The sequence below is a fragment of the Oncorhynchus nerka genome, linkage group LG4 (assembly GCF_034236695.1).
Source record: "Oncorhynchus nerka isolate Pitt River linkage group LG4, Oner_Uvic_2.0, whole genome shotgun sequence".
Taxonomy (NCBI): Eukaryota; Metazoa; Chordata; class Actinopteri; order Salmoniformes; family Salmonidae; genus Oncorhynchus; species Oncorhynchus nerka.
This window is the reverse complement of record NC_088399.1, coordinates 52,200,313-52,219,809: the sequence shown is the minus strand read 5'-3', so window position 1 is coordinate 52,219,809 and position 19,497 is coordinate 52,200,313. Positions and strand designations below refer to the sequence as shown.

Here is a 19,497-nt window from a genome sequence, read left to right as displayed (position 1 = left end):
CTCATGATAGAGGGACAAGATGCCATGTTATGTTTTAAAAACAATTTCTAAAAGCTCGTTGGACACGGAGCAGCAAAGTATTTGAAAAGGGGTTCAAATAGCGTTCCAGGAAAGTTTTGAATAAGTAATCGTTTTATTCTGTGTATTTAGAAAATACTCAAATACATACGAAAAAAGTAATTGAAGTAACAGACACTCAAACACACATGTATATGAACCCAGGTCTGATGTGCACGTGTGTGTATGTGCAAATTGTCATGTGTATAAGTGACCTTTTTTGAGGGCTGACGGTGTGGATGGAGATGAAAGAGCCACTGTCACCAACGTTCCACTCAAGAGGATGAATACAACCAAATAAAATGGCAGTTAAACTTTTGTCTCTCACAAATAAATAAAACATGCCACTAAAGCAATAAAATCTATTTCTGACCAGTTTTGCAATAACATACCCTTTAATACTGTACGACTGCTTTGATATAAAATAGCTGATATTTTACAATCAATTTAGCCTAAGCATTATAGCTCAAATGCAACACCAGCACACTTACATTCAACTCGCAAACAGGTAAACACTCGTATAAAACAATTAAATAAATACATGTTAAAACACTTTCCTCGCCATGATCATAGATTATCACTTTTTTTTAAATGAAAAATAACAAATATGTTCACTCAAAACACTTGAACCTTCGAAGTTTTGACATTGACATCATCTATGACAGTCAGCACGGCTGCCATAACAACCTAAATATACTGACAGACAAAACAGTCTCGTCCACGTTCTTATACGTACTACTGATCCGGCAGAAGTGCATATTCATATTCCAATGGGAGGTCAGCAGGTGAGATGATGGCACATGAACACAATGTGGATTACCGTGACGAAGAGAAAAGTGGTTTGACATAATCCACTTGAGTCGAGGAAGGCAGGCAGATGGAACAGTCTTAACGTCTTTACTAAATGCACTTCTTCCGTATTGCTATCCTTGACGTGTTTCTGTGCTGCCATTAGCATCAGCATATACAACAGCTGTGTGTGTTCTGCCTGTTCTGGAGTCTGAGGCCAGAGCCCAAAATAAGTCATAATAGGTACGGTGAAAACATCACAGAATGGAGAAAACACAACAGCATAGGAACAGCATGTGGTCATTTCCCTTCCCCAAATCAGTGGAAAAAAGGGGCTAGGATCGCACACAAAGACAGACTTCAATATTGTCTTTTTGTGATTTCTCCCAGAATGCCATTGGTAATCCTCCCCGTTTGCTCCTCCTATCTGCTCCAGAAGACTGTTGGCTCAAGTGACTCCATTGTCGTAGTCTTTTGAGAGTTAAGGCGTCGTCAGGGTTGTATTGATTATGAGCGTTTCTTACTGGACAAGGTAATCATGTGGGCTGGGCCAGGTCACCTCCAGTAGAGCCCTCCAGGAAGGGTTCCTCAACCATCTTCACTGTCCCGGAACGTGTCCACACTCTGGGCTAACTTCTTGAAGGTGGGCCGCAGACCTGGGTCACCATTCCAGCACTCCGTCATCATGTTGTGGATCTGAGGAGTAAATGGATACATTTGACAATTTAAAACGCAATACAAGCACACAAGTGGATAATGCACTTAAAATCATTGAGGATGACACACAAAAGTCCTCTTTAATAAATGGTTCAAAAAAGTTAACATTGTAGGTACAAGCTACACAGTAGACCTAGCCAGAATAGGCAGAATTGGGTTACACATACAGTATAACATAACAAAACAAAAAAGGACAGGACGACATTGTCATAGCCACAGAGCAGGACTCCCTCAGCAGATCAGCGATCTCTGGCTCCTAAACGGAGTTAGATGATGGTGATGTCAGTTGATGCCATAGAAATATAATGATGCAATTGGCTTGCTGGCCCTGATGTCGTCCACAGCTCAGCCTCTCTGTAGCCTGGACTTCGTATTCCACCACAACTAACGTGTAGCACCCACTTGGGTGCTGCTACAGCGCAGAAAAAAAGCCCACAACACATCAGTCCAGAGCAGCAGTCCTCCTCGCTACGAGCTCTCCGTTTAGGTTGCCTTACGATTTTGTTTAGATGGCAATCAGATATACACAAGACAGACAGACACAGAAACAGACAGAGACAGACGGTCAGCCTCACCTCCTCAGGACAGCCCTGGGGAGCAGGGAGTCTGTATCCTCTCTTAAGGAGATCAATGAGGTGATACACTATCATCTGACCCTGCTTGTCACGGCCCATCTTATCCATGAACACCTGGGGGTTGGGGGGGGGGGGGGGGGAGTAAGAGCTAGGTTAATTACAGCGGTTTAAGGATGGTAGGTAAACTAATCAAATTAGCTCATTTCTATTAACCATATACAGAGACACCACATGGTACAAGAAATAGTCTTTAGTGGTCACAATGACGACTACGACAAGTCTTAATCAAGCTCTTTGCACTTTTGTACAAGTTGGCAGTATCAAAAGCGAGAACGGTTGAGGGAGACAGTTGAGAAAAGTGATGCGAGACGAAGAATGACCGTGTGAGGTAGAAGAGGAAAGCTAAAAAAGGTAGAGAGACGTACGGCTGGAGGACTGCAGTCCTTGTCGCTGTGGGTATACAGCTCGTACAGGACCACTCCAAAGCTCCACACGTCAGAGCCCACTGAAAACTTGCTCTCAGTCAGCGACTCGGGGGCATACCTTCAACACAACGAAGCAACATGAACTTACAAATGCAAATAAGCATACACACAAATGAGCTTACAAATATAGATAAAACATACACACAGCGGTGATATAAAAAGCTTTTTTTTTTTAAAGAGACCCTTTGAAAAGGGGTTATAAAGTCAAATATACAGTCAAAATAGTTTCCACAACATTAATAAACAGTCAATCCTTTTTTTCAAATTGTAGGATTGGTATTGGTGCTTGCCAATTAGTGAGCTCATTTGTGACTAACTTCATTAATAAAAGTAACAATCGACTACTGCCGTAACCACAATTCTCCCACTGCCTGTTAAAGAAGTTGCAGTATTATTTCTCACCAGAAGATGGGGCTCTCGCCCGGCTCCCTGACGGTGTAGTAGTCCTTGTCCTGAGGCAGGACCTTGGTGAGCCCAAAGTCTCCTATCTTCACCCTCAGCTCACTCTCTACCAGGATGTTACGGGTGGCCAGGTCTCTGTGAATGTAGCGCTTGGTCGCCAGGTAGTCCATGCCCTGCAGGAGCACACAAGTAGAGTTCAGTGAGTTCCTGTGAAGTCATAAAAATGACAGTCCACAGTAACAAACACCAGTCTCCTGATGAGCAAGGGGCCGCCTGCATTCAATTTAATCAAGTAGTAGAAACAGAGTTTAACAACATTTTTGTCAGTTCTTCTCCATTGGTTTTAATGGAAAATTGCTCTCCACTGCAAAAGTTTGTTGGACATCGCAGCAGTAAATGGGGAGGGCAGGACTTGAAAAAAGGTCAAACGTCTTTCTCAAGTATTTGCACAGTATTACAATGTACTGTGCTGTAACAGTCCTGTACCTTGCAGATCTGTGAGGCGTAGAGCAGGAGTTTCTTGTAGTCGAAGCGATCCTTGTTCTTGACGAGGTAGTCTCTCAGACTGCCGTAGGGGAGGTACTCCATGATCAGATGCAGGTTCCTCCGACCTAGGATATGGTTAGAATTGAATAAACAGCACAGCAGTCAGATGCATAGCACTACAACACTTTAGCTTGCACTCATTTCCAGTGATTGAAAGTTCTTGTTATGATGGTCATGTACCGTACAAAGCTGGGACATAGTAGCATGATTCATCTCAACAGTTGAATATTGAAGAAACAATGACCCGAGAGAAGATTGTGGTCATCACACTTTGAAAAACATACTGATCTCACCAGCGCTGTAGCACACTCCCTTGTACTTGACGATGTTATCATGCTGGAGGGACTTGAGGATCTCGATCTCCCGTTCAAAGTCTCGGAGGTGTTCGGCTGTGCTGTGCTGCAGCTTCTTGACTGCCACCACCTCCCCTGTGTTGTCGAGCAGAGGATCGTACCTACACATCTCCACACTGCCAAAGTTACCCTGAGAGAGCGAGAGCGAGAGAGAGAGAAAGACAGAAAGAGAGGGAGAGAGAGAGGGAGAGAGAGAGAGACAGACAGTGTGAGTTATTCATCTCGGTTAACCCAGAACTTAACCCTTGTGTAGTCTTAAACATTCTGTACACTCCACTTGTCCAAAAGGTCAAAAATTACCTGCCTTCACTAGACCCCTAAAGTAAAGCAGCTTAATTGAATTTTAAACCACAAATCTATTTAGCATGAAGAAAAAAACCTGTCATTCATCAACCTTTGTGAATATCTGGGTTTTCCCTCTTCACAATGCAGAAAGACTGCATTTAATCAGAAGACACCACTCGTAAATGTACCTCTGAATGGAACCAGTTGCTTATCCACTGTTACTTCAGGCCCAGGGTTGTAGACATTTGGCAGACGCTCCACCCACTTCTCCCAGACCTCTCGTCTTGCAGGTCTTGACTCACGGTTATCAAATCGTAGCCTTCTTGAGAAAGTGTGATAGACTTTCAGTGGCATCGCGGCACGGACAAATCGCCCTTCCACTCTCTGCATCCCAGAGACTACATGTAGCCTCACCTCGGGACCTATACACACCCGCTAAGATTAGCAGCCCTATGTAGGCACGCAGGTCAAACTCATCCTTTTCCAGTTGTCTTGATACTTACAGAAACCCTCCAAATTTGTCATCTCCAGGAAGATTTTTTCAATGGCTGGTGTGATGCACATGTAGAATGTTGAGGCGATGTCCTGGGCATGGTCAACTGCATGTCTTGTGGGCCCTGGGGTCATCCTTATGACATGTTGTGTTGCCATCCTGCCCTGGTTGTCATGTGGTGACAAGGACCATGTTATTTAGCTGTTCTTTGACAACAACAAAAAACAGACTCTTTCAGCTTGTGTGGATTTCTTCTTCATCTGAAGATTATGTATCTGCTCTGGGTTGTATTCTTCTGCATCTTCTTCTTCAGATACCTCCTCCACTTCTAAATCCCTGTTCTCTTGTTCCTCCTGGACATCTGAAAAAATCTGATCTACGACCTGTTGGGCACTGAAACGTGCACTCATGGCTTCAGTTTTGTTCAATCAGTAGCACACAATCTCAATTTCTCATTGTGTGTGTGTGTGTGTGTGTCTGGATTTTGTGGTGTGTAAATGATTTTATAACTGCCGGGTCAAAAATGACCCTGAGACAATCTTTGTACCCTGGTGGTGTACAGCTTTCATGGAAATATGAACAAAGGGGATGTTTCACTTTTTTCTAATGTTGGGGTCAGTCTAGGAAAAGTCAACCAATTTCAAGTTGAAAAAATATAATTTAGGTGGTTTTCTCTGCTATTAAACATAGTGGCGGGTCACTTTTGATTCGTAGACAACACAAGGATTAAGTCGTGTGTAATTGGTCAGATGTTCTGGGTCCATATTGGTTAAGAGAAGGATCGGGAACCAGAAGGAAGAAGCTCTACCCTCTCTCTTTTCAAGTTACGGGCAAGTCTATGGGCTCAAATGTCCCCTCCCCTTCCGAAATTCTAAAGTTGCTAACACCTGCAAAATCGTGATTTGTCCAAAGAACCCAAAATAATTATGTTAGTTATCTCACGCATCCTGTGGTATCATTTATATTGACGTGGTCTGTCTAGAAGAGATTAGTGAGTGAATGATCAATTCATCCATCGAAAACTGAGGTAAAAATGAAATGTAACGGCGCAAAAGAGGGGGGAAAAACTACAAAAGAGGGGGAAAAACTACAAAAGAGGGGGAAAACTACAAAAGAGGGGGAAACTACAAAAGACGGGGAAAACTACAAAAGAGGGGGAAACTACAAAAGAGGGGGAAACTACAAAAGAGGGGGAAACTACAAAAGACGGGGGGAAACTACAAAAGACGGGGGGAAACTACAAAAGAGGGGGGACTACAAAAGAGGGGGGGACTACAACCACAGACGGTGCATAAACTAGCATAATGAAGAGAGAGAGAGAGAGAGTGTGTGTGTGTAGCTGCGCGCGTCTAACCTTCCCCAGCTGCTTGAGGAAGATGAGATGTCTCTCTTCAAACAGAGCGGGCTCCTGGTTCTCAAAAGTCCCTGGGAACCCAAACCCTCTGGTCCTGTTGGGCACCATGTCACTCTCCACCAGCAACTCATAGTCTGGGACAGGAGACAGGACGGAACACAATCAATCCACGAGACCTTCTGTAAATCAACTAAACAACAATAATAATATGCTACCCAAAATGTCCCATCGCCTATATTCAGTATAAGTAGTCCACTCGAGAATCGAAACCACAACCCTAATGTTGCCAGCACCATGGTTCAACACGCTGAGCCATTGGAACAGCATCAGGTTTTAGTAAAATGACTAGAATGACATCTTTGTCTGTCGGCAGATCAGTAGAAAGATGAGGGCTACTGACCAGGAGTGAAGAGGCTGTTGAGGTCTCTGATGACAGCTCTGAAGGAAGGTCTGTTGGAGGGCTCATAGTCCATACAGCTGTTGATGAGATTGGCCAGCTCTGTCCACTTCGGAGCAGGCAGCTGGTGGCGGTCCTCATAGAACAGGCATTTCTACAGAGGGAGATAATAAAGATCAGAGCGAGTACACAATGTTGGCATTATATAGTATCCACGATGTCCCTTCTCCTTGTCCTCATAGAACAGGTATTTCTAGCAAGGAAAATACATTGAAGACATGAGTGCCAAAACATGTTGGTTTCAATAATAGATTTGATTCATTATATACATTTTCAGAAGACCACAAACTATGGCCCTCAAAACATAACACAACAGAGGAACGAAACCCTACACAGCTCAAAAGCTTTTCATTTCCTGCCTTTTATTTGACTTCCTGCTTGTGAACTACCTTGATATTTGGGTGTAATTTACAGTGTGCTATACAACCAACGCTACAGAAACAGGAGATACGCTCCTGCCCTATGGGCCATTCTGGCTCGGACATGGCTTTCAAACTAAATGAACTATTTATTATTGCTGTGATTAATATGAATTGCCGAACAACAACACCTCCCCCAGTCTTTACCTTGGAGCAGTCCAGTGTGCTGAGTGGTTTGTCTCCTCCACTACAGATCTCCCACAGGGTTGTGCCGAAGGCCCACTTATCCGTGGCCAGAGTCAGGTGTCTAGGCACCTCTATACACTCTGGAGGCACCCAGGGGATACGCTCCACCAAGACTAGAGGTTAGAAAGAAGAAGGAGGAGGATGAGTTTCCCTGTGACAATGGACTATACAGTAGTCAGCTTTACCCTACCGTTCTTCAGGTGAGGGTTGAGAATAAAACCTGAGAGAGAAGAACTGCATAAGTTCAGGGATATTTTTGTTTCTTTCGTTTTTATAATTGCCACTGCAATAGCCACAGAAATAGCCGACATTACTTAAAGGAAAGCGCTTTGAGAAATGTCTGGAGTTTCTACCTTTGCATGCTTTCTGCATGGTTACCCCTTTTTTTTTATTTATTTCCTAGTATCTCCTCTTGGTGGAGGAGAGAGGAGGGGTGGCGAAGAGAGGAGTGTCCTCTAACAACGCACTATTTGTTTCCTTTGAAATATTTTATACGTGGTGAATACCTTGCATCAACACCGCCTGAGGAAGACTTGTTTGGTTCTAAATGCCCTGTAAATGCACTGTAAAGAACATGCATAAGTTCAGTAAAGTATCATTTCTTAGTAATAACTGATACAAGAGCTGGTGCCCACCATCTTTGGGCAGGACAGTGATGCTGATTCCAGGGTCACTCAGTTTGATGAAGGGAGGGTTCCCAGTCTTCTTGTCCTCCTCTCGGATCAACAGGACGTTCTTGGCACACACATTTCCATGGATCAGGTTCTTATCCTCCTGTTACACACAGAATATGACAGACACACACACACACACACACACACACACACACACACACACACACACACACACACACACACTTGTATTTTATATGTTTTATTGGACAGAGAGGAGAGAGAAAGTGGGAAAAATAGGAGCGTGCATCACATACAGTAGACCAGGGTTTCCTAAACTCGGTCCTCGGGATCTTAAGGGGTGCACGTTTAGATTTTTGCCCTAGCACTACACAGCTGATTGAAATAGTCAACTAATCATCAAGCTTCACAGTGGACTGTGGGTCAGATTCAAACCCATGTCAACTCTGGTATGGGTGTTGTAGGCAGCGGCACTGACTGCTAAGACCACCCAGGTCACATAGCGGACACTTTGAGCCGAAGCGATTTACAGTGATTGCATACATTTTGTGTGTGTGTGAACCCTGGTGGTTCTTCTAGGAGATGATGATTAGGGTCTTACTAGGTCATTGTTTCCACCTATGTGGTGTATGTGGCAATGAAACTTCTTAAATGTGTTACTGTATAACTGATTGGATTGGTGTTACCAGGTAATGCATAGCCCAGGCTAGCTGCTTGGCAACCTCTAGCTTCCAGGTGATGTTCACAGAGCTCTTATTCTTCTTCAGGTATGTATCCAGGGAGCCAAGCTTCACATATTCCTGCACCATCATGTCTGAAAAGCAACGGATTATAATTCAACAATCACAGCTGTACTACCGCAGCACAATACAGTGATATGTGCCAAAATGTACAAAAAGGGGATTTCAAACTGCCATAGAACTCCATATTGCCGCGATGAGGGCAAGCTATTTCCAAGCTTCTAATGGTTAATAAGGACTGTTGGGTAAAAGCATCCAATCTCCATCTCTATCTACCCACAGGGATGCTATGCTGGCCCATGTTGACTCCAATGCTTTCCACAGTTGTGTCAAGTTGGTTGGATGTCCTTTGGATGTTGGACCATTAACACACATGGGAAACTGTTGATCGTGAAAAAGCTAGCAGCGTTAAACTTCTGGACTCAAACCGGTGCGCCTGGTACCTACTACCATACACCATTCAAAGGCCCATTCACCCTCTGTATCGCACACATACACAATCCACGTCTCAAAATGTTGCAAGGCTTAAAACGCCTTCTTTAACCTGTCTCCTCCCCTTCATCTATACTGATTGAAGGGGAGTTAACAAGTGACATCAATAAGGATATCGATTTCACCTGGTCGGTCGATGTCATGGAGCACGTGTTCTTAATGTTTTGTGCAGTCGTGGCCAAAAGTTTTGAGAATGACAAATATTAATTTTCACAAAGTTTGCTGCCTCAATGTCTTTAGATATTTTTGTCAGATGTTACTATGGGATACTGAAGTATAATTACAAGCATTTCATAAGTGTCAAAGGCTTTAATTGACAATTACATGAAGTTGATGCAAAGAGACAATATTTGCAGTGTTGACCCTTCTTTTTCAAGACCTCTGCAATCCACCCTGGTATGCAGTCAATTAACTTCTGGGCCACATCCTGACTTACAGCAGCCCATTCTTGCATAATCAATGCTTGCGAGTTTGTCAGAATTTGTGGGTTTTTGTTTGTCCACCCACCTCTTGAGGATTGACCACAAGTTGTCAGTGGGATTAAGGTCTGGGGAGTTTCCTGTTTTGTTCCCCAACCCACTTAGTTATCATTTGTGCCTTATGACAAGGTGCTCCATCATGCTGGAAAAGACATTGTTCGTCACCAAACTGTTCCTGGATGGTTGGGAGAAGTTGGTCTCGGAGGATGTGTTGGTACCATTCTTTATTGATGGCTGTGTTCTTAGGCAAAGTTGTGAGTGAGCCCAATCCCTTGGCTGCGAAGCAACCCCACACATGAATGGTCTAAGGATGCTTTACTGTTGGCATGACACAGGACTGATGGTAGCGCTCACCTTATCTTCTCCGGACAAGCTTTTTTCCGGATGTCCCAAACAATCAGAAAGGGGATTCATCAGAGAAAATGACTTTACCCCAGTCCTCAGCAGTCCAATCCCTGTACCTTTTACAGAATAGCAGCCTGTCCCTGATGTTTTTCCTGGAGAGAAGTAGCTTCTTTGCTGCCCTTCTTGACACCAGGCCACCCTCCAAAAGTCTTCACCTCACTGTGCGTGCAGATGCACTCACACCTGCCTGCTGCCATTCCTGAGCAAGCTTTGTACTGGTGGTGCCCCGATCCCACAGCTGAATCAACTTTAGGAGATGGTCCTGGTGCTTCCTGGACTTTGTTGGGCGCCCTGAAGCCTTCTTCACAACAATTGAACCGCTCTCCTTGAAGTTCTTGTCCTTGTTAACACTCACACCTGTGTGTTAACGAGAGGGTCACTGACATGATGTCAGCTGGTCCTTTTGTGGCAGGGCTTAAATGCAGTGGAAATGTTTGGGGGGGGGGGTCAGTTCATTTGCATGGCAAAGAGGGACTTTGCAATTAATTGCAATTCATCTGATCACTCTTCATAACATTCTGGAGTATATGCAAATTGCCATCATACAAACTGAGGCAGCAGACTTTGTGAAAAATAATATTTGTGTCATTCTCAAAACCTTTGGCCACGACTGTACACTCAGTTTATAGTGCCCTACAGACACTTATTGTACACCTTGTATATGTGGAAGGGTTTCTTATGCCACAGAATGTGGAAAAGGCCATCCTTAGGTTTTAAGTATTAATGTCACATGCCCAGTGAAAGTACAGTGAATTGCCTTTCTTTCAAGCACTAAACCCAACAATGCAGTAATCAATAACAATGTAATACTAAAAATAACATAAGGTAGGTGTTTTTAATGGTTTGTACACACCGTGTATAGAGCAAGGCCTGCTTTATATGCTGTGGCAGCACTTGATGTATTAGCTGTCTGCTCCAGTCATTACATCATAGGATTAACCCAGGGCATCAGTCCATTCAGTAGTCACAGGTCACAGCTACTGTAAGCCTTTTAGCCCAGGCAGACAGTGTGGTGACCAATGCTGGCCCTGATGCTAACCCACAGAGAACACTTGTCCAATAAAAAAAACACATTTTCGTGTTCTGTTACGTGCCCTAATGAACATGACCCTGTTGTGTTCAATCCTGCCTCAGCAGGACTCCATTAGAAAAACACCCTTATCCCACATAATAGACACCTTCACTGATCCTCAGACAGACGACACTGACTGCAGAGACAGACAAAGGTCAACAGTGTTGTAGAGAGGGCAGGGAAGTAGGGAGAGTTGAGGGGCTATGGTTGGGAGGGAGAGGTAGGCTATCAGAGGAAAAGGCGGGAGGAACAGAATAACTGAATTGTGGGATGTCACTTACTTTCCTCCCCGCAGACACACACGCCATAGTTGAGGAGCATGTGCTTATGGGACAGCTGGCTCATCATACTGGCGGCTTCAAAGAACGACTGGTGAGAGACACAATTGAAAATGCAAACATAGTAAATGAACAAATTCCATTTGCAAAACAACATTTTCCGGTCCCTTTCAACAGTGGTAGGAAAAGTACCCAATTGTCATACTTGAGTAAAGGTAAAGATACCTTAATAGAAAAGGACTCAAGTAAAAGTCGGCCAGTGAAATACTACTTGAGTAAAAGTCTAAAGTATTTGGTTTGAAATATATCAAAAGTAAATGGAATTGCTAAAATATACAAAAGAAAAAGTAAAAATAATTTAAAATTACTTAAATTAAGCAAACCAGTCTGCACAATTTTCTTTTTTTCTTTAGCCAGGGCCACACTCGGACATAATTTGCTAAATGAAGCACGTATGTGTTAGTGAGTCCACCAGATCAGAGGCAGTAGGGATGACCTGGGATGTTCTCTTGATAAGTGTGTAAATTGGACAATTTTCCTGTCCAAGTGTAACGAGTACTTTTGCGTGTCAGGGGAAATTAACTGAGTAAAAAGTCCTTTATTTTCTTTAGGAATGTAAATGAAGTAAAAGTAGGCAAAAATATAAATAGTAAAGTACAGATACCGAAAAACTACTTTACAGTTGAAGTCAGAAGTTTACATACACCTTAGCCAAATACATTTAAACTCAGTTTTTCACAATTCCTGACATTTAATCCTAGTAAAAATTCCCTGTCTTAGGATCACCAGTTTATTTTAAGAATGTGAAATGTCAGAATAATAGTAGAGAGAATGATTTATTTCAGCTTTTATGTCTTTCATCACAGTTCTGCTCACACATTCTCTATGGGATTGAGGTCAGGGCTTTGTAACACCTTGACTGTTGTCGTTAAGCCATTTTGCCACAACTTTGGAAGTATGCTTGGGATCATTGTCCATTTGGAAGCCTCAAATGCGACCAAGCTTTAACTTCCTGACTGATGTCTTGAGATGTTGATTCAATATATCCACCTAATTTTCCTACCTCATGATGCCATCTATTTTGTGAAGTGCAGCATTCCCTCCTGCAGAAAAGCACCCCCACAACATGATGCTGCCCCCCTTGCTTCACGGTTGGGATGGTGTTCTTCGGCTTGCAAGCCTCCCCCCTTTTCCTTCAAACATAACGATGGTCATTATGGCCAAACAGTTCTATTTTTGTTTCATCAGAACAGAGGACATTTCTCCAAAAAGTACTATCTTTGTCCCCATGTGCAGTTGCAAACCGTAGTCTGGCTGTTTTATGGCAGTTTGGGAGCAGTGGCTTCTTCCTTGCTGAGCGGCCTTTCAGGTTATGTCGATATAGGACTCATTTTACCGTGGATATAGATACTTTTGTAGCCGTTTCCTCCAGCATCTTCACAAGGTCCTCTGCTGTTGTTCTGGGATTGATTTGCACTTTTCACACCAAAGGACGTTCATCTCCAGGAGACAGAATGCGTCTCCTTCCTGAGCGGTATGACAGCTGCATGGTCCCGTGGTGTTTATACTTGTGTACAATTGTTTGTACAGATGAATGTGGAACCTACCTTCATTTGGAAATTGCTCCCAAGGATGAACCAGACTTGTGGAGGTCTACAATTGTTTTTCTGAGGTCTTGGCTGAGTTCTTTTGATTTTCCCATACATCCACAGGTACACCTCCAATTGACTCAAATGATGTAAATTAGCCTATCAGAAGCTTCTAAAGCCATGACATGATTTTCTGGAATTTTCCAAGCTGTTTAAAAGGCATAGTCAACTTAGTGTATGTAAACTTCTGACCCACTGGAATTGTGATAGTGAATTGTAAGTGAAATAATCTGTCTGTAAACAATTGTTGGAAAAATTACGTGTGTCATGCACAAAGTAGATGTCCTAACCGACGTGCCAAAACTATCGTTTGTTAACAATACATTTTTGGAGTTGAAAAACGAGTTTTAAATGACTCCAACCTAAGTGTATGTAAACTTCCGACTTCAACTGTAAGTAGTACTTTAAAGTATTTTTACTTCAGTACTTTACACCACTGCTTTCAAAAACGGATGCAGACTTGTATTCAAGTCAAATCAAGACTAGCTCCTGAACACGACAGCTCTCTTAGGGTCATATCCTAACTTGGATTTAAATGGAGTTTTCACTTTTTCATGCATTGATTTCAAATCAAAGACTAAGTTAAGATGAATCTCTTACTGATGTGAGAGTCATTTTCATAACTAACCTCGGAGTAGTTGCGATGGGCCTTGTCCAGGATCTTGACAATGACGTCCATCTGGTGAATCTCTCCATAGTCCCCAAGCTCCTTCCTCACGCCACGGAAGATCTTAGTGAACGTTCCCTGACCCAGACTATCTTTCTGTAACACACAGGGAACACTATCAATTCCCTGGTGCTTAAGTGGCAGGTCTGTTACTACCCCCAACCTATCCAATACTCGCCTCTTCAGAAGTATCTTTTTGTACGTGTGTGTGTGTTTGTACAGAACCCAGTGGCCTCTGCTCTCAACCTAATTGACCAGAGCTATTAATTTTTAGTAATGAGTGAGGAGGAATACGGATAGGTAGAAAAAATAGTGTTTGAGAGAGGTATCTTACGATGACAAGGTCCTCCTTGCGTATCTTGTGGAACACCATCTGGCTAATGTGTCTGTGGAGGGAGGGGGAGAGCGGCACCTCAGCACCCTGGTTACCCCTGCAGACCAACAGGTTAGACTTGTCTGCAGAAAGATGGGACAGAGATGAAGATATAGAGTTAGGGGTATATAAAGAGATTGTCTTCGTCTCCCCCGTAACTCCTTAAGTTACCTGTGAATATAGGGTAGAACGCAGCTAGTGGGGTACATACATTTTGTTATTGTATGTGAGTCAAGACCGGGACAAGAGGTCCGAGACCGAGCCAAGACCAGAAAAATCCAAGTCCAATTCAAGACTAAATGCCACCAGTCACATTTTGACTTAATGGGTGGGACCGTTTTTACAAAAACGTATGGAAACAGGTCACTGCGCAACAGCGAGCAGTAGTTTTCCCACAGTCTAGCTAGCTTTTGTTGTTGGCTAGTTTGCAGCGGTTGCAGCAGGTATCAAAGACGATGTTGTTACTAATTTGTTAGCTTCTTCCTTTCAAGAATAACTTTGAACAAGAAGTTCCAAATTATCATCATCTGGTGAGCGGAACTGTGTTTTGTGTTGCAGCGCTTGCTGTTAGCCATCTCTTTGAAAATAACTTCTGTGCGTTAACCATAGTTGCATTCAAAGTGGAACCGACAGCATTTTAGCAACATGAAATCTTATTAGAATCAGTTCATATAAATCGCACTTTGGAAAGTATTCAGTATTAGGGTCGTTGCCCTGATGGAAGGTGAACCTTCTCCCCAGTCCGAGGTCCTGAGTGCTCTGGAGCAGGTTTTCATCAAGGATCTCGATCAGTGTGTCACGTCTCCTTTTGAAGGATAGTGCATTATTTGTTTATTAAACTCCTGTGAGAATATAGATCGAGAGTCAAGTGTGGCTGGAGAGCGAGCCCAAACGTTTCTCCAAATTGCTAACATTGGTCAATGAAATCAAGTAGGACAGTTTATGTTATTGTTATAAACACAAAAACACAGCTATGACCCATTGTTGCTCCTTATCCTCTGACCTCTCACCTTTAGCCTTTGGCGGGCAGCACTTGGTGAACTTGAAGATGTATCCGTCAGAGCGCAGCGCCTCCTTCTGGTAGCAGTGGAGCAGCTCCCTTAGAGAGCTGAAGCTCTTCTTAGCCCCAGAGAGGACGTACTCTCCCTGGTCTGTCTTCACTATCTGGCAGTGCTTAAACTCCACCAGGCTGTCACTCTGCTTCAGAGAAGAGAGGGGGAACAGGTTAAAGACAGATACACACAGAGACAGACATACACTTTTGACAGTAAGGTTATAAAATGTTAACATGAGGAGAAAGGCTACCATAAGTCTGTTCTGGACTAAACATGAATAGTTCTAGTTTTAAAGTTAGAGCAGTGGGTCAGGGGACTCTGGGGCCACTTAATCCATCAGGTCACACAGCAACAGTATCATGCATTGTACTCACCCCCACTACAAAGGTCAGGAAGTATTTGTTGTAGTCCTTAGGGCTGCTGCGGAGGATGTACAGACCCTTATGATTCCCAGACCGTCGCAGCTTACTGGTCGCAAACTCCATCCTGAGGACAGAGATGGAGAGGACAGATGGGTTCAGTCATGGTCGAGTGTGAGCGTGAGCGTACATACACTTGACTTACGAAACAGGGCCGTGACAGTAGCTCTGAATGGCCTCCAGCAGCTTAGGGGGCGCCGTCTCTTTACACAGGTAGTGGTGGGAGTCTGCTATGAGCCGGTAGTAGCCATCCACCAAGGACACAAAGGACAGAGCCTCGGACAGGGAACGGAACTCCAGCTCCTGTGTAGTAGGAGAGAGAGAGCGCGCACGAGAGCACGTGTGAGTGAGTGAGTGAGTGAGTGTGTGAGTGAGAGAGAGTGAGTGAGAGAGTGAGTGAGTGTGTGAGTGAGAGAGAGTGAGTGAGAGAGAGAGAGAGAGAGAGAGAGAGAGAGAGAGAGAGAGAGAGAGAGAGAGAGAGAGAGCGAGAGAGAGAGCGAGAGAGGCGAGAGAGAGAGAGAGAGAGAGAGAGAGAGAGTGAGAGAGAGAGAGAGCGCGAGAGAGAGAGAGAGAGAGAGAGAGAGAGAGAGAGAGAGAGAGAGCGCGAGAGAGAGCGCGAGAGAGAGAGAGAGAGAGAGAGAGAGAGAGAGAGAGAGAGAGGAGACAGTTTAATGAAGGAGGAAAAGAGAGGGTTGGGTCAGTACTCTGATATGCTTTTCTAACGGAAAAGGAAAGGCCTCGTTGTTCCTTTGAGCCAGATATGAACCAGCAACCTGACAAGGCCGACGTAATTAATCCGGTCAACACTAGGGCTGTTTGTGGTAACTGTATTTACCACCACATTGGGTAGCTGCAGGAACAGGCTTGGAGAGCCCGTGGCATACAGCGTTTGGGCGAAATATCAACTGTCCCGCAATGTGAGGCTTCATGCTCCTCGAACAGTGGTTGATGTGTGGAGTGAAATAACTGGAGTAGCCTACCCAGCATGACTGAAAAAAATACAAATATATATATTTTTTTAACTGTGGAAAAGCAGCCTCCATTCACTCTGTCTCAGTATGTGTAGACCATGTATCTGATGCTGTCTGGGCAAAAGGAGTATAGCATGTCATACTTTTTTCTGTCCAGACAGCTTCCGACACATGGGCTACATATAGAAAGAGAGGGGCTCTGTTGTTTAGCTCGCTAGTTTCAGCAGAGAGGAAGAGGCGAAGGGAGAGGGTTCCCTCTTGCAAAAATCTTCCCCGAATAAGCCCAATGCGTTTCTATGGGCATACTGTAATATGCACACCTAAGATTGTCGCCTGCACTCCTGCCTTTGGGACAACGACTCACATTGCTAGGGTGGAGACATGCGTATTTCATCATTATATACAGATCTCTGGTTTCAGCCACTTTCGGAATAGAAAGGAAAGTTGGTGGGTGCATAGTGCACTGTTCAGATGCTGACTTCCCCTAAAGTAAATTTACCTTTTGCCAAAATTCTACAATTACTCCTGTCTAAATAAAATCACTCCAAATACTTTATCAGAGAGCTTGACTTAGCCACAGAGGATCATAATCTTCTTTGAAACAAAATAGCTGTGGGTTGTTTTAAAATCACAGCTCATAATTTGGGCAGTGCGTGTGGCAATAGGCCTAGCTGATTATTGTTTGCGGCTGTCAGTGAAAAGCATCTAAAATGTGTTTAGATAATGTGTCTTGAGTATAATAAAAAAAAAAAATGACACAAGGGGAGGGGTGTGTGGCAAATATATGGCCTTCCCTCTCCAGAATGCAAGCACTGCTCTCCAGAATGCAAGCACTGCTCTCCAGAATGCAAGCACTGCTCTCCAGCTCTCCAGAATGCAAGCACTGCTCTCCAGAATGCAAGCACTGCTCTCCAGAATGCAAGCACTGCTCTCCAGAATGCAAGCACTGCTCTCCAGAATGCAAGCACTGCTCTCCAGAATGCAAGCACTGCTCTCCAGAATGCAAGCACTGCTCTCCAGAATGCAAGCACTGCTCTCCAGAATGCAAGCACTGCTCTCCAGAATGTGCTTCGCTCTCTTCCGCCTATTCTTGCACATTCATTGTTTCATTGTGTGAATTGTTTTCCCTTTGATTGTTTATTCAAGGCTGTTGGGTTGACGGTTTCATTATCGCAATAATTAAATCGATATTAAATAAAGAGATGATTGTTTGAAGAAATGAGTACTGAATTTCCAAGACACCCGTAGGCCTAGTAAATTTCCCTGTTAATCCCCGTCATTTGGTTACATTCATTTATGTTATTGCATGTCCTACAGTAATTTACCGTTCTCATTCCCAGAGAGGAAACGTTGAATGCAGAGTTCACCACCTGCTACACTTGTGAGAAACAAGTTTTGGTTAATAATTTCATAAACATCATTTTAGGTGTTTTGTCAATTTTTGTCATTGCCTTTTGTTTGGAGTGCTCCATGTGAGCAATGAGCATGTGTGTGGTTTCTCTGCGCCTGAGCACGCCAACCTGCTCAGTTGATACATAGTTGCACTTCACTAGTGATAGCTCAAGACAGGTCAGAATGAAAGGGAGGCAAACAGGAGGAGTAGAAAGATGAATGTGATTGAAAAAACCTAGATTTGAATCTGGAAATGTCCTGTTTTTATTTGTCAGCTTTAGGCCGATGTATTTTACTTAGTTGACGACGGAAGTTATAGGCCTACTGCTGCATTGTAGGTTCTCTGAGTTTCACGCCCTAATTCCTTTAGCCGCGTATCAATGTGTCCATACGGCAAAGACCGATTGCTCCTGCATTAGTTGAATTTGAACTTTTAGATTAATATCATTTTAATTCAGATTATGATTAACCACGTGACAATAATGTTGAGAAACAATGGTATTATTGAAATGAAATTGTTCCACAAAAATTGTTCCACGAATCATAACTGGCACACAGATACAGTAGGTAGAAATGTTAGGAGAAATTGTAAGCTTCCCTAAACTTGAAACTCACGCGCTGCTTATGGTCTTCATTATGACACCCAATAACAAAATTAGCGCACACAAGAGGTCCCATAGGGGGGGGGATTATTATTATTATTTTTAATGTCCCTCCTATAGAAATCAAATGCCGCCCAAATGATTTGTTCTGGTTCCGGCCCTGGAATAGTCCGACGGGCGAAAATATGATCACAGCGTGTGCAGCCTGAGACAAAGAACAGAGCGCAACTTTTTTGGGCTACTTTCTCAAACGCATCAATAGCCTATAGTTGCACTATGCAGCCCATATACGTTCTGATTTGTAAGACATTCTAAGACTTGCATCATTCACAACTAAAGCCGATAGCCTATAGGACCGGTTTCAAATGATCACTTTTATGCTCAACATAGCCGCTTCGGAATGGGAAAAATATCCTTCACATTTTATCTCGCCAACCTCAATTATATTCTTCTTACTATACAATCATAGATTTGGCACGGGACAGAAGCATATCATGTCTGCTAAATGAACAAGCCTACAGCCTATGGCATGGCGCATAGCAAGATAACATACAGTAGGCCAACTCATATCCTGTTCTTCTGAAACACATTTTCTTTATATTCTGTTTCTTTAGACCTGCCTAAAATAATGCATTTATTGTGATGGTATATATTACATTGATTTATTAGAAAGTTTTAAATATGTAAATGTTCCAAGTGTGCAGATGAGCAGCTTATATGCATGGAGGCCTGGAGATGCTGAATGTGTTTGTTAATTAACGGTAAATTACCGTAAGATGATAACTGGCTGACAAAATGTAATTACCACCACAGTCCTAGTTAACACCCACAAGGCTGTGTGGCGCAACAGTATTCCAGGGCACATTCTCAGAGCATGTGCAGAACAGCTAGAAGGGATATTCACAGTAATTTTCAACCTCTCCTTGTGCCAGTCTGTAATTCCCATGTTTCAAGATGACCACCATCAATCCTGGTCCCAATAACTTTTAAGGCTTCATGCCACAATGACTACCGCCCTGCAGAACTCACATCTGTAATCATGAAGTGCTTAAAGAGGCTGATTATGGCAGACATCAACACCCTCATCCCAGACACCCTAGAGCCACTCCAATTTGCAAACCCTCTCAACGGATCCATAGACGACACAATCTCA

General features: G+C 43.4%; 1 protein-coding gene across 4 annotated transcripts in view; it reads right to left on the bottom strand.

Annotated features, from left to right (window-relative positions):
* Positions 1-114: 114 nt before the first annotated feature.
* LOC115105905 (tyrosine-protein kinase JAK2-like) overlaps positions 115-19,497 on the bottom strand; it is a 79,647-nt gene continuing 60,264 nt past the window's right edge. For 3 of the 4 annotated variants that reach the window (XM_029628397.2, XM_065017648.1, XM_029628415.2), the window contains 17 exons: positions 15,525-15,682; positions 15,335-15,446; positions 14,916-15,105; positions 13,867-13,988; positions 13,494-13,628; positions 11,220-11,307; positions 8,437-8,564; positions 7,754-7,892; positions 7,080-7,231; positions 6,457-6,607; positions 6,057-6,190; positions 3,865-4,054; positions 3,512-3,636; positions 3,026-3,198; positions 2,564-2,681; positions 2,139-2,252; positions 115-1,542 (listed from right to left, as the gene is read on the bottom strand). In XM_029628397.2, the coding sequence (XP_029484257.1) occupies positions 1,435-1,542; positions 2,139-2,252; positions 2,564-2,681; positions 3,026-3,198; positions 3,512-3,636; positions 3,865-4,054; positions 6,057-6,190; positions 6,457-6,607; positions 7,080-7,231; positions 7,754-7,892; positions 8,437-8,564; positions 11,220-11,307; positions 13,494-13,628; positions 13,867-13,988; positions 14,916-15,105; positions 15,335-15,446; positions 15,525-15,682 (2,337 nt within the window). In that variant the 3' untranslated portion in view covers positions 115-1,434. The remainder of the gene's footprint in view (positions 1,543-2,138; positions 2,253-2,563; positions 2,682-3,025; positions 3,199-3,511; positions 3,637-3,864; positions 4,055-6,056; positions 6,191-6,456; positions 6,608-7,079; positions 7,232-7,753; positions 7,893-8,436; positions 8,565-11,219; positions 11,308-13,493; positions 13,629-13,866; positions 13,989-14,915; positions 15,106-15,334; positions 15,447-15,524; positions 15,683-19,497) is intronic. The other variant, XM_029628406.2, reaches the window with a different exon arrangement.